A 15,237-nucleotide genomic window follows, 5' to 3' on the forward strand; every position below is an offset into this window, starting at 1 on the left:
AAAGTTAAATAAAAAAGTTATTAAACCGACGCAATCCCACAGCCTAAAAACACACACACCATATGTGGAGATTACGTCGTGCACGATATACTAACACAATGCCAGCCGCTTATTAATTATTATTCTTATGAACTAGGTCATCGTGCCCATTGCCTCTACCCATCCAAGTAGCACCTGGGCACGTGAATGAGCTTTGGCAATAAACACGGAAAGGGTTAAACCTGAAAATCCTGATCTAAAAACATGATTAGTACATAAAACATCTAACGGGCTAATATTTCACTATTTTAATAAAAGTGACTCGACTTTGTAAATAGTATAAAGCTTTAAGAACAAATACTGAAAAGTAAAATAGAGCAACTATGACGCAAACATGGTGCACTGCTAATATCAGCTGGCAACGAAGGGTCTCACGCCCCCTAGTTCATACGCCAGACGCTACATACCACCCACCCCGCCTGGACGTCGTAACGCCAGGACAGAGTGCACCCCTTCGCTAAGAGCGCTACCCGCCCGTCCAACACGTTGCATCCAACGGTGTCAGATTGACGGACGCCCATAGTATAGACAAAAGGACTGCAGTTTAGAATATGGTAACATATTTTCATATGTTCCGTATTCTAAAGCTGCGCCTGCAAAGGCCTAGTAATGCATGGGTATATCTCCCAGAGATGGTGTTCACGGTCTTATGCCGCGGAATCCTTGTAACTAATTTGATTAATTAAATAACACATAGGATTGAGATTAAAAACCAAAAGGATTCCCACCGAATACTAGTCAGTGCATCGTCATATTTACTCCCGCGTTGGAAATTTTTTGCAACACTAATTTAAGAAATGCAAAATTCTAATAAAAATGAATTTAATGTCTCTAATTAAGAATTCTTTGTAGTGAAAAAAGAATTTATTGTGAAAATTAATAAAACATCCTCGGGCGACTCCCTCCCCAGAGTGAATTTTCAAGAATACGCAAAATGTGTTGAAATAGATCACTCTGACTTGGAAATCTACCCGTCACGAATTGTCTTCTTGTACATAAATTGTTCATTTTTTCATGAACGTGTAAATAAGTTAATCTTCGCTATTGAATGAATGAAATTTTAAAAAATTCTCAAATTACTATATATTTGAATTTATAATGTACAAAATGTAACTAAATCAATATAATAGCATATTACATAATACTATCAATATTATATTGCTTTGAACCATCGCAATAATTAAGTCAGATAGTATTTGATTTCTCTATTACAGACAAAGTAAATAAAATTGTTTCGGTATTAAAATATTCTAATTCCACAGTTAAGAACATTTAAGAGTATTCATATATTTCATAAATATCTATTGGAATCTGTGGAATCGAAATGATATTAAAACGCGGAGTACAAGAAGACCTAGCCTAAACTAAATGAAATGAAACAATAAAAATGTTACTACTCATGAGTATGTATAATCATGCCCATGGTCACTGTGCTAGCCTACCACGTATACAACTAGTAACCCGTGTCGATTCGGACCATTCGTCCTACGACATGATTGGGCACCAGAGGAACCATAAAACATGCGACTCACCGTTCGCAGATATACTCTTCTTCCGACAGTCAAGTAGAAGGATGGACAACACCAGGAGGCTGCCTTGTAGGAGAAGATTCATCTGTAACAAAAAAAGAAGAATTACGGTTAATTTTGCAAATTATCAGTTTTTATTCTAATAAAATTATGTATAGGTTTCGATTTTATAAAGTATTAGCAATTAAAAAAAAACTCTCAATTATCAAATTTTGAAATAGTAAATCATTCTATTTTAATAAAAAGCAATTAAGTGACGTACCAAGACGGAAGTCGTGAAGAAAGCCATCATCAGGGTATCCAGGAACTCGGCAAAATCAAAAAATTCATCTGTAACAAAACAAAAAAGAATTACGTTTAATTTTGCAAATTATCAGTTTTTATTCTAATAATTTTATACATAAGTTTCGATTGTATAAAGTATATTAGCAATTTAAAAAAAACTCTCAATTATCAAGTTTTGAAATTGTAAATTATTCTATTTTAATTAAAAGCAATTGAATAAAGTAATAAGATGCTTACACTCTTTCCTTGTGGAGCAACGCCCAAGACTCCTCTTCAGTGGTGAACTGACTCTAATGCCGGATATATCGAGCAATTAAAAAGAAAAATTAAAAATAAAAATATAGATATGAAATACTAGTAACGCGACCGTGAATAATTTCCGGCGAACAATTGTAAAGACTCTACTTTCGCGATGGAAAAAGAAAAATCAGAGCCGCGATGCTCTAGAAAATATTTTATAATACGAAGCAAACACTGACTCTACTTTCGCGTGATTCCTATTTGTACAAACGCAACTCTATTCAGGGCCAGTTCACCCTTGACAAAATCAAAACATTAGAAGTATGTACGTGCAAACACTGACTCTACCGACCGCCTTGCGCGCGGCCACAACAATTCCTGGAAGAAGAGATTAGTGAGGAGATATGGGATGGATGGAAACACAAAGAAAAACAAACATTCTTCTTATTGAACATTCTTCTACAGGAAATACTGTTAATATGTGTAAATCGAAATATCAGTGTTCATGATATATTTTCAACGAACACGAATATTTCTGAAATTGAATATTGATTCTATATGATACCGTGATAATGAAATGTTTTAAATAATTGTGGATAATTATTTCAATGAATATTAAAACAATAGAAAATCATTGTTAAATAAATAGAATAGACTATTTGATTAAAGTAGAGGATTTCTGTTGTTAAAATTGTAAGCATACTAAAAATTGTTGAAAATTATATTACGTCGTGATTTATAAATTGTCTAAATTCTTTTCAATAAACAAAGTTCAATAATTAATCATGCTTAAACAACATGTAATTTAATAACGTGATTCTATTTTTATTTAAACTTGCACTGAAAGCTGTATATTATAATACATTTACTATGATTTAAGGAAAACAGATTGTTTAAAATAATCAAAATATAATTAAATAATTGCAGAAGAGAAGCAATTATCTGCAGTAGAATACAAACTGTTTCAATTTTGTTCTAATTTACAACAGATGCATGAAACTACTAGTTAAAATTATTCAATAAAATGAAAAATTAATTATCCTTTTTCTATTAATTGATCAAAGAAAAAAACATTCTTATCATTCCTTCCTTGACCTTGGTACCAATAATTAATTATCAAAAATGCTTACAGTTAACAACGACTCAACAAAAAAAGTAATAATCAATATTACTAATTGATTACAATAAATCAAAACGTTACCAATACTTTACGAAATTGTGTTCCAAACCAATATCAAATGCCATGGCATCGTATCGCATGGCATCTTTTCAGTATCAAGGAAATACCTGTAACAAATACGAAGTACAAATTTATGTAAAGAAAATTTCACCTACAGCAATAAAATTATGATTAACGAATGATCGAGCTTTATAATTTATATAAAATATTTGAATAGGTAAACTGCGCATACCTATGAACTATCCGTACAGGACGCCCTCGACACGTCTTATTACTTCGACGTTCGCGAGACAAATGGCCTGAGCTTCCATGCCGACGAAGACCAATCGTCACAATTCGGTACTATTCGGTTCCGCTGTCGCCCGATACCGAAGCACGTACGCGAAGTCTCATAATATGTACATATTACGATGCTCAAGAAAAAAGGTTATTAAATTAAAAACAACAAATTGTGTGAAACAGTACTAAAGACAGTCAATAATGTTTAAGAACTTAACGATATAAAAGAGAAAATAATTCAGATTCTACTATTTCACTCTTATTGGCGATAATAAATTGGTTATAAACATTCGCGACGAGAGCAAAAATTTTCAACTCACGTATTTTTGAAGAGAACACCGAATTAATATCAATGATCAAGAATTCAGACTTCTCTTCGATGCTTCTTTCTGTTTTTTGTACTTTTAACACACAATCGGCAATTTAATTTAATATTTGAAGATAATTTAACCTTACCTGTTGCAGACACGTGAAAGACGAATGAAGCTTCGGAGAGGATTAATGCACTACGCCACACTCCGCACACCTCACCTTTCAACGATGAATCTGATTGGTCGGAATGGAAGGACGCCATAATAGAATGACCAATCATAGATATTGGTAGAAACTTCGAATTACTTGGAAACTTTAACATTAAAAGAACAGAAAGATTCGTTGAAAATTATCAACGCCGTATTGAAATAAGGTTAGGATTATTTTTTTCAATTTATAGCGCCGAAATATAGAAAAGCAGATCGAGAAAAACATAAGATATTAATGGTATTTAATAAATCGTCAGAATAGTCAAAAACGAGGAAATCAATTATCGCAATTTATATCAATAAATTACTCGCGAATACTCGAATTCTGTATTGTTCTATTCAAATTAGTTTATTTTGATATAGTTATTTTGCTATTATATAATAACTAAATTATTATTGTTGTAATTTGTATAATTTTGTTTAATTATTATTATTACGATTTATTTAATTGCAATTTTTAAATTACAATAATTTATTGGGACAACTATTAAACTTCATTATTTTATAACTTTTATGCGTAAATACCCTGAAAATTTGTATTAATTGTTTATCCTTTGTACGATACTGAGAAATAATTACTGTGTTTTAATTGAAGTATGACTTTCACGATTAGTAAGTTTATAAAATAAATAATTTTTCATAAGACAGCCGTTTCCCAGGCTGGTCCTTGTTTCTTTTTCTGATGAATTCTCGCTTTCAGAATGGCTTCACCTAGCCTACCGATATTATCTTGATACTCTGATCGCCAAGGTGGTAATCGCGTTTCTTGAGATTCTTCTTCCTCTTTCTTCACTGTTTTTTTCTTCGCGGCTTTCTGACCTTTATCTATATCATGCTTACGTTTATCAGCAGATCGCTGAAGATCTTGTTTGTCAGGTTGTTCGATAGCAGCACAATGTCCGGTGGGTGTATCAGTCATACTTTTAGCTCCTACAAGTATACGAATCTGGATTTACTACACTATACTAAAACCTTCCAGAAGAGCCATCCCGCGATGCTGAAGGGTTGAAATGTCTCGAACAATGTTATGGTCGTCAAAACTGTACCTGACTCTGAATAATCCACCTGATAGGTCGTCTTCAGTCGATCCTCATCCACGCGTTTAATTATCTCCTCCACGGGGGCTTTCTGTAGAATTCCATATAGATTAGGATATTTCTCTTCCAACTGAAAGGAACGTTTCCACGTAACAAAATCGATGTGTTTCGATCACGAACGATATACCTTATTCATATAGGCGCTCGGTTGGTCAAATTTCGTCGCCTCGGATTCCGCAGACGGCCCAGTTTTCGCTGGATACAATTTGGCATCCAAAAGACGTCCCATGGGACCGATTCTACTCCAATCTTGAGCATCTCCGCAAAGATTAATCACTTTTAATTCACGTGAACTCGATTTACAGATACAAGAGGAGTCGGCTTCGCGAAGCGAAGATGAGGCGTGCCTCAATCTGGTGGAAGGCCAGACGTAATCTTTTTTATACGTTGAAAGATATTGGTCCATCCTGGTGCCTTTTATTTTTAACTGCACGAAACGTGGTTTTGCAGTTACAGAATTTTTACACCGGTAATTTTTATTTCATTGATCTGGAATTTATTCAAGTTTCTGCACTTGCATTGCTCTGTACAATCCATTTTTAGTCTTCTGTACTAATTGTAAGATTTATCTCGGAAAAATCGGAATATCGAAGAGTAAATTGGTGAACTACGTCATATTTTCCTGTTTTTCTTTTTCCTTAACTTGTACTATTTTGTAAAAGACATTTTGATGGATCTTAGTGACTGAAGGTTACAGAACACCAAATCCAAATTGATAAGAGTGCGGCAACGTTCAGGCGTTTCATGTCTTTTCAAATTATTCACCGCGCTTGTTTCTTTCATATTTCATATACAAATGGTTGTATAACAATTATGTTGGTATAACAAATGGTTGTAACAGCAACCCGTCAGTTCAGTAATTTCGTCAGTTGAAACAAGCTATAGGACGGTTTTACAAGTTCTGCCTGGAGAATGGTCAAAAGGTGGAACGATTTTAAGTTGCAACGTCGGCTGTGCAAGCAAACATTGTCCAATAAATAGTCATAGACCGATACTGTTCAGGCGTTTACGTGCAATCGCAAACAAAGATGCCACGTATTAACACAAGATGGCACCGTCCGCTTGAGATTATTGCTTTTGGCTCGGTGCCATTGTCAATAAAAGCTATCCATTTTCCAGGTCAATATTTCAGTTTGACGTAGTCAATCGGCCGGTTGAGAAAGAAAAATGTATCACTTTCTACTAATTATCATTTCCTCTATACATAGCCCTTCACTTTTATTCAAAAATATTTCTCCTCCAACAACGTAAAGTATATATATAATGTTTGCAGCTACGTTGTAAGATATTTATATCAATTTTTCCTTCTTTTTTTTCTTTATTGCGCTTTGCATATTAGCGGCGATTCGTGTCTAATGGTTTTCACGGCATCAATCTTATTCTCATTCCTACTTTTTCATCGGCGATTGGCCGTGTTCCAACACCAACAGATAGTTCAATGTAGGGACTAGACACCGGCTGCAATCTACAGCGAATTCGCGCTCGCTTTATTTTCAGATTGTACATCAATTCCAAAGTTCGGTCACTCTGTTTCCGGAATCCGTGCTGTCTTCGATCAGGGGACACGATCGAGCGAATTCCATTCGGATTTCGTGTTCGCTTTATAAATCGTCAAAGATATTCCACTTTCTCTATACAAGTATATATTCCGAATATTTCAAATTAAAAATCACGATGGAAATAGATAGGAACGTCTACGCTTCCTAGTAGAACTGTTTCGATACATCGATGGTGAGATATATCACATTTGTAAGATTACGCTCCACTTTATAGTTAATAGGAGGTAATAGAATTACGTTTAAGTTTCTGTAATAAATTATGCCAAATTAACAGCTTCAAAATTGTGATTAATATACGAAGCAGTAGATCAAATAGGGAGAAGGATGGCGAAGAGCCACGTATTATACTATTAACCTTTCCTCTTCTCATTCATTTCATTCAAATTATCTTTCCATAATCTCTAGATTAAATATTAACATAAAATTTTATTTATTCAGCCTCGTGTACGGTATCGAGTATGAGTTATCCCTAAAGAAAATAGCGATCCGAGGGAAAAAGACTCCAGTAATCAATGAAACACCGGGTTTAACGATACGATAATCGATGAAAATGCATCGTTTTTCTTGTCTTCCTTCAATCTCTGGCAAAACTTCCGTCCTGTAGGATGGAAAGCTCGAAAACGGACTGTACCGATGGTTGCTCTAAAGATATCGCTGCGTCCACGTCGCCAGGAATAGAACCGTGACGTTGTTCGTCGACGAGCGAACACCAACTCTCTGCTTCGCTGTACATCGACAGACAACCAATGGGATACGCTTCGAGGTCGATGCCGAAGACGATCCTGGTGACTGGTAGCCTGTGAATCTCCTTTTCTCGTTGCCACTTCCTCGTTTTTCCCTCCGATCAAACAAGGTGACTCGAACGTTTTTTTACGAAACACTCTGCTCGTTATCTCATCTTTGATTTTCGAGAAACTGGATTTTTTCGAGAGCCACGATGAACCACCATGATTTATTACTGGGCTTTATAGGTATTATTAGAAATTTTGTCTGAACCATTAAATCTAGAATTATATTTTCTCAGGATTCTTTGAACAAACTTATGACTTGGAAACGATGAAAAATTCTTCAGTATCAAATTCGTTTTCTTAAAAAATTGAACGTTAACTCGATGTTAACAAAATTATTCTATTTATAGTAAATGAAGAATTATACTTTCCAAAACTCAAGTTACAAAATTTCAGACGCCACGAGGAAGGAAAATTTTTGTAATTTGGAACAATGGATCAAATTCACGAGACGGTCGTGAACGGTGACAATAATTTATCGCCGAACTGTATTTCTTCGTCGTTCGTGCCACGTTTCTGTGGCTGCAAGCTCGAAAGACGAACTCGAAAAGGGAACGAAAGAAAAAAGCAGGGAGGGACAACTGTGGCCCCGTACAGAGTCGATAAAAATCGTTGACAAGATGTGCACCGTAAATTTCGTCCGGGAAAGAATTATTGTTCCCGGTTAAAGACAAGACAACAACGGATCTGACCAAAAGCGGCACGTGTACCCACGGGGTTGCAGAGAAACGTGGCGTTACTGACATTAAGTTACTTGTCTTTGCCTTTTCTTTTTTTCGAACTTCTGCATTCTTCGCGCGTATGACTCAACCAGAAAAGAGTGAATGAACTTGCGCGAAAACTGCAAAGAAAGTGCCGCAGCATGTTGCAAATTAATCCTTGTATTATTTTCTACTTACCGAGAGGCTTTTAACCCCGAGACGCATCTGCTTGCCGCTGAAACGTTTGATCGTGTTGCTGGTACTTTAGAAACGTATGCAGTAAACGCAATTACCAAATGTTATTCACCCCGTTCATTTTAAATACATATATATTTAATTTTCTACCAGAGGGAGTTAATTTAATATTTCAGACGAAAAAGATGATTCAAGAAAATCGACAGACTGCTCCACTTCGATCCGCTTCTTAATAGAAATCGTATTCCGAGTATGAGAACATCGTTAATCAGGCATGACGCATCTTCCAGAAGTCTGTGCAATTGGAAAACTAAAATCGTATAGGTAGAAGACAGATAGTGTCGGTCGACTGTCGCCTACTCATTTCTTGAACAGGAAGCAGACAAGCTCCATCGAAATAGCAGCAGGCCCATTAGCATTCGTTAGTGCGAAATCCTAGAACGTCACCGAAAAGTGACTACACGGTACATGTGTATAGAACTAGTTTATTTGAAAAAGAAAATAATTTTTTCCTCTATGATTATATTATTTAAAAAACAGAAAAGAAAAGACCAAAAACAGAAAAAATGAATGCAATCGTAAAATCACCCTTTCACAATTCTTGTATTCATAATGACCCTGCGCAGTTTGTCGATTAAAAACGTCGGCGAATCAGTTTCTCAGGAGACAAATTGTTCGGTCTTGGCATTAAATTAAAAATCATTCGTTTCATGGCGAGATAATGTGCGCCCGAGAACTGAATGTCTTATTAAATTTATACCGGCATTCACATTCCCGTCAGACGACGTAGCACCCAATTAAACGTTTGATATAGGGTGCCAGCCCCACCCCTACGTGTTTTGACTTTACAACGGCACACGTCCACGATCCGCATACCCGCCACCGCGACCGGCAAAAATAATCCTCTCCTCGAGGAGGGATGGAAAAGAGAATTCGCGGAACTAACACGGTTTCCTCGCTCAAGCTGCCGTACAAAGCGTAAAATTACTGGCGCGAGTTAAGCCGGATCGTCGAGGCCGCCCTTTTTTCTTCGCCATTTTAACGTCATCGAGAGTCGTCCTTCCTTCTGAACGCTTTATCGTCCTACCGCGGACCTGCTACCCTCATTCGTTTTCACGGCAACTTTATGCTTGCTTTGCTTTACAAATTCTGGGTGAATTTTTAGAAAGAAAAATACCCCTATTAGATACTTGAAAAATAAGAAAAATACTTTGTATTTTTAAATATAAATTCCTCCGTTTGTTTCAATGAAATGTTTATACTATTCGTGTTTTCGAGTTCACGGTGGAATTTAAATAAGAAAAGTTGATTTAAAGAAACGAGGGTGAATCAGGGATTTTAGCATAAAGTACAGAGAATCATGGAGGTCTTTTCGCGGGACGTAAAGTGACTGTTCTGTATCGTTACGGACGTTTGTACCGTCAAATTAATTCCTCGTGATTCCTGTTTTTTCTTTCTCTTTCTTTCGAGTTTTTTACTGTCACGCGTGATTTTCCAGAGATTCGTGTTTACGTATGAACATTAGCTAAACATTTATTTAATTTTTCCTATATATGATAATTATTAATGTTAACGATAAATCTACCAAGGGGATCAAAATAAAAAATCAGTACTGTTATTAATAGCGTTATTAATTAGCGTTAGTCATCGATGATTCCCATGACAGCGAATTATTTCTGAATTTATCTATGAATTATGGTACATCCTGACGTACACATGTATACTTATTTGCGCGAACATCAAAACATTGCCCAGAAACTACTTAATCGTTGTCAAAATATTTCCAGACTTCAAAGACGATTTTAGAACGTCCACCGTTTCACAAAACCTTTCGGTTTCCCACAACTACCGATTCATTCCATGGGACGAACTGATTCAGCAATCCTTTGTTCACCGAAAGCTCTTTGGTAGATGTTAGGGCTACGGTTGAAAATCCCGAGAACACGAGTTTCGAAGTGGCTGTCACACCTCCGTTTTCGGATTTCCTCGAACTTCCAGCACTTTGAATAGGCGCGACGTTTATTAGCCTCCTTTCAAAATCTTCTCGCCTAACAGCGAAAAATATATGTATATATATTCGAAGAATAATAAATTCTTGCAAAACTAGGGTTATTGTCTGAACAACGATCAAAGTCACGGACGAAGAAGAAACGCGTTTAGAGGAAACGAAGCTTTTCATTTTCGAACAGAGTTTCGAGGTAATTCGTACATAATTATTTTCACGGGTAGATCAGATTAAGCAGACCGCTGGAAATAAGATTTCGTCAATGTTAAAACTACAACAACTTGGCAGTGAACTTAACTAATCTAATGAAAAATTAATACAAACGAGCGTTCGCCTAATTAACGCGAACGGCGCGCGGCGCTTCGCACGATTTTTCAATTCAATTAGCCGTGAGTTGGTCGACAAACGAACCAAGATCGCGTTACACCGTACGAAAGATGCCAAAATCCTCGTTAGTAATCTGCCAGTTAAAGCGAACGCGTTGACGAACGTTGAACGCGCGTCGATTTCACGCTTGCACCCTTGAGGGAGAGGCTCACCTGTAACCGCGGACCGGCTCGTAATACCGGTGTTCGTTATTTATACAGTCGTGACATTTTCCGATCTCGAGAGCAGTCTCGAATTTGCCGACAGGTTGACGGTTCTCGTGTTATGTCGCGCGCCTCGTCTGCCAAGAAGTCCGCAAACGCGGTGCCAGTTTGCACGAGATAACGCGTAGCGGGCGTACCAACCGAACTCGCTTATAGAACACTATTTCTATATTCCCATTATAATTAGACTGCCTCTAAATATGGACGTTCAAAAGCGAGTACCACGCGCGTAACACAGGTATTCGCGTGACAAGTGAAATTCGCTGGTTAAAACGTGCTCGTTAGGGCGACTGAACTTGATCGTCGCTAGTACACGCGAAAATTATCGGGAACGAAAATAAGTGGACACTGTTCAAAACAGAATATCTCAATTAAAATTGGACCAAATAAAATTAATAAAAAATAATTTACCAAATTAAAAAATTACAATTTCTTGAAATCGTGAAACAAAAATAGTGAAAGGTAATTTTTATGCGAGTCTATAATGAAAATTTAATCGCGACTTTTCACCAAAAATCATAACTAATCACATTCTTAAATGAAAAGTCGCGATTTTTAATCCCGGACTTCTATCGGTGTGTTTTGACGTGTACAATAGTTAGTAATTTTTCTCGTGTCCTTGTTAGAGTTCGTGGATCGAAGTTCTACTTTTACCTTTCCCAAAAATTAGCCGCAATTTGTAGAATCACGCGGCCATCGTCAACTTGACACTCGTCACGTTTCGTCGCGTGAATCTGAGTGAGACCTGCCAAGAAACCCGATGACACAGTACCTATCGGTACAGAGTTCGACTAGCGAGACTCGTTGGTACGTAGCTACCATGTGGGTCATTATTTTTACCTTCGATCCACTACCGTGTCGATGAAACAACAGATGATTATTTAAATTTTCCAACAAGAAATCCACCTAAGTCCAGTTGTTTTAGTATAATAAATCAAATCGTTCGTGCCCGAGAAACCCCTTTCTCAACCGCGTCACCCTTTCCCCGAGCGCGCAAATGGGGAAAAAATAAAGGTTCTGGGTAACCCTTGCTCCGGTGTTTCCATGGAAGCAAGGGGACGGTGTTCGGTTGACACTTGCCGTGGTTTGCCAAGAAGCCCGATTACACGGTACCGGCTCTCGGCGTTAAACAACGAGCGGTGTCGCAGGATGGTCGTACGTGTTGGAAGGACAGCGGTTTTAAAATAAACTCGCGAGAGTCCCAGCGCTCTGGCAATGGCTATCGGTCGCGAGCAGTCGGTGCGCGCTCTTCCTTTCAGCAGTCGTTGATCGTGCACCGTCCTCGCAACATAGCCGTTCTCCTGCTCGTGTGCTGGTGATGCTGGTGGTCGCGGTTCGCTGCCAGTAGACGGACGCATTAACGGAGGCGTCGCGGTGCCGTCCGCTGGTGCACCGATTGCAACCATCGTTCTACGTTCTCCAATTCGCATCGGTCTAACGCGAACCGTGTGTTTGTGCCAGGTGACACGTGGGTGGGTGCCGGTCTTAAGGTCGCGCGTTATCCCCGCCGCGAGGGCACCGATTGGATCCCCCGTTGGATGATTTATTAAGCCAGTTCTGGAATAAGGTACGGCCACGGTGTGTCGCGTTTGACATAGCGTCGCGTTACGCGACTTGCTCGCTGTGCGTGCGATATACGGTTACAGAAGGTGATTTCCTTGAAAGGATACTCGTATCAGGTGTGCCCACGCGTGCGACAGTGGTGTTCGCGTAAAAATAGAGGTAATCACCGACCCGGCTCGAACGGAACACTAGGTGACGAGCTTTTCCGATCCATGTCACACCGTTCGATCTAGACGGTATGTCGCCGGACGGCGACTGTATTTCGTGCGAAATTCACTGGTACAACGGGGTAACCCGAGAACCAGACGACCGATGTTTAGACTTTCACGATATTTCGATGCTGGTAGGGAAACGAGCGGCGCGAAAGACGAGAAGCTTGTAACGCAAGAGTGACAATGCATCGCCGTTATTATGCATCCTGTGTATTAATGCAGTATGATATTAGGGAGGCGTGAGTTTGTACACAAAGGCAGGGCTGGTAGAAACGGCCGATCAAAAGGGGCAATGTTTCCAATAGCACTTCATTAAACGGTACGCGCAAGCGTGTTTTTGTGTCGAAAACCATCCCTTCGCGTTTCCTTTGTCTCGACGTTATATTAAATCGACCGAACAGCGGAGTTCCCGCGTATTTTCGCGTTAATGGGAACGCAGCAGGAGCATCGGCCAGAGAGATTTCGCGTAGTTTAGAGGATTCGTTAATCGTTAGCCGACTGTTAGCCTTGATAAATTTCATGGAACTTAGCCGCGCGTGTTCCGACAATTGTATATTGTTCTATTCTCACCGTCTTCCTGCGCTCCTCTATTACTTTACCACTCTCTTATGCACTTTGTTTTTCTAATTTATATCGAACGGAGCAACTTTAAACGCTGCCATGCAAGAAAGTTGCAACAAATTGAATCGCGCATCGAGTATCATGTTACACACGGTGTCTGACCGCAAATATTTAAATTACAGGAAACGGTGGTGAACGATAGTCGCTGAAAGCGGCGGTACCGATCGACAGAGCAGTTGTGACTCGTGTCGAGAGTATCGACAAGTGCTTCGTTTCCGATACGGCGAGGCGCGGGATCGAAAGTGGTCGAGGTGATCTTTCATCAGTGAATCCACGAAGCGAATGTAGTGGAGAAAGTGGTTGAAGCCAGTGCATGGTCAGACGGGGAGTGATCGATCGTCCAAGCGGTTTTAACTTTCCCTTAGACGGATAAAAGTGTATTCAAGTGGTTGAAAAAGAAAATTATTCGAGCCGATTGAAATAATGTGAGGATCGGTGCAGATGTCTGGTGTTAGCTGGCTGGAAACGGAGCCACGATATTCCACAACCTGGTATTCGAACATCGACGTGGCACTAATGGGAATTCAAAGCACCGCTCAGTTCGTCGAGAAGTACCACCATATTATCGGTGAGATGGTATTTCTTATTTCTTCTTTAGGTACAGTTCCGTGTTTCATCGCCTACAAAATAGGACAATATTTGCATCTGAGCCTAGTCTCAGGTTGCGCAAATGGAAAAAGATTAACCAAACCTAATCTAACTAAATCGAGAGAGGAAATGCGATTGAGCTTAAAGCGAGTGCCTTCACCTATTTTATAAATAGGAACATTAAGCTTCCTTTTAAGTAAAAAGGAAGCAACCTGGGACTAGGCTCACACGATAGGACAAAAAATTAATTTTTGTTCTACAACCTGTGAAACATGGAACTGCAGCCTCTTCTTTTTTATTATAATATCATTCACGAGGAGAAGGAGAAACTGTAAAAAAAATATATATGTACATATATTATCGTGGTGTATGTACACGTGTTGTATCGTTACATATTTTTCAAGTGCAGAGGTTGCAAGATCTTGGTATAATTTCCACGGGCGCGATAAATCTGCCAAGTTGAATGTAGTTCCGCGTTGAAAACTTCGGTCACCGGCGCGCATGTACCAATGAAATAAAACCGATCGTCTCGCATACGCAAACGAGGCCCGTTTACACCAACGACGCGGATTTATTTATGAAAATGTTATAATTTCGTGCACTTTTTACCGGGCCGTTTTACACGCGTTTTACGCGTCGTCGTAAAGTTATATACGGAGCGGTGGTAATAAGAAAACTCCACTTAATTATTGCAACGCGATCATCGTTTTGCTCCTCCATGCTTCTTCGTGTTTAATTTTTATCTACATCGTTATTTATGTATTTTGACGTTTAACGCGTTCTACGGCGCATGAGTTATTGATCATTTACTCTGTTTATTGGAATCAGAATCGTAACGCGTCGACTGCCGCGAGTTTTAAAAAATCATAATCGGTTTTATATCACTATTATCGATATTATTTAAATAGCGATTTTAATTAAAAATCATTTGTAAAGTCCTGTAGATGTTACATAGCAGCAGAAATTTTTTTAAGAATTCTTTAAATAACTCGATGATTTGCCGTGAACGATTGAACTTTGAATTGTAATTATCTATAATTAGGCGTTGCCATGAAATTACACTAGTCATGTACCGTAAGTTTCACGCAGCATAAAACGTGTTAACACTGGAACTATCGGATCTCGATATATACTCACTTTCAACTTAAAAATAAAGTAGACAAATAAATAAATAAAGAATGAAGCATACACTAGTATATACAATTCTTTATCTCAACAACAGTGAACATACGTTTCAACAAGGCA

General features: G+C 38.4%; 1 protein-coding gene and 1 long non-coding RNA gene across 2 annotated transcripts; both read right to left on the reverse strand.

The window, feature by feature from the left end:
• Positions 1 to 1,478: 1,478 nt before the first annotated feature.
• LOC123988037 lies at positions 1,479 to 2,232 on the reverse strand. The gene is made up of 3 exons (XR_006829609.1): positions 2,091 to 2,232; positions 1,831 to 1,898; positions 1,479 to 1,653 (listed from the first exon to the last, which is right to left on the reverse strand). It is a non-coding gene; the product is annotated as an uncharacterized LOC123988037 (long non-coding RNA).
• A 2,478-nt stretch (positions 2,233 to 4,710) lies between these two features.
• Positions 4,711 to 5,576, reverse strand: LOC114870911. Its single transcript, XM_029176136.1, has 3 exons — positions 5,298 to 5,576; positions 5,120 to 5,240; positions 4,711 to 5,003 (listed from the first exon to the last, which is right to left on the reverse strand). The coding sequence occupies exons 1-3, from the start codon at positions 5,574 to 5,576 to the stop codon at positions 4,711 to 4,713; spliced, it is 693 nt and encodes a 230-aa protein (XP_029031969.1).
• Positions 5,577 to 15,237: the final 9,661 nt, after the last annotated feature.

The sequence above is a fragment of the Osmia bicornis genome, chromosome 1 (genome assembly GCF_907164935.1).
Source record: "Osmia bicornis bicornis chromosome 1, iOsmBic2.1, whole genome shotgun sequence".
In the NCBI taxonomy this organism is placed as follows: Eukaryota; Metazoa; Arthropoda; class Insecta; order Hymenoptera; family Megachilidae; genus Osmia; species Osmia bicornis.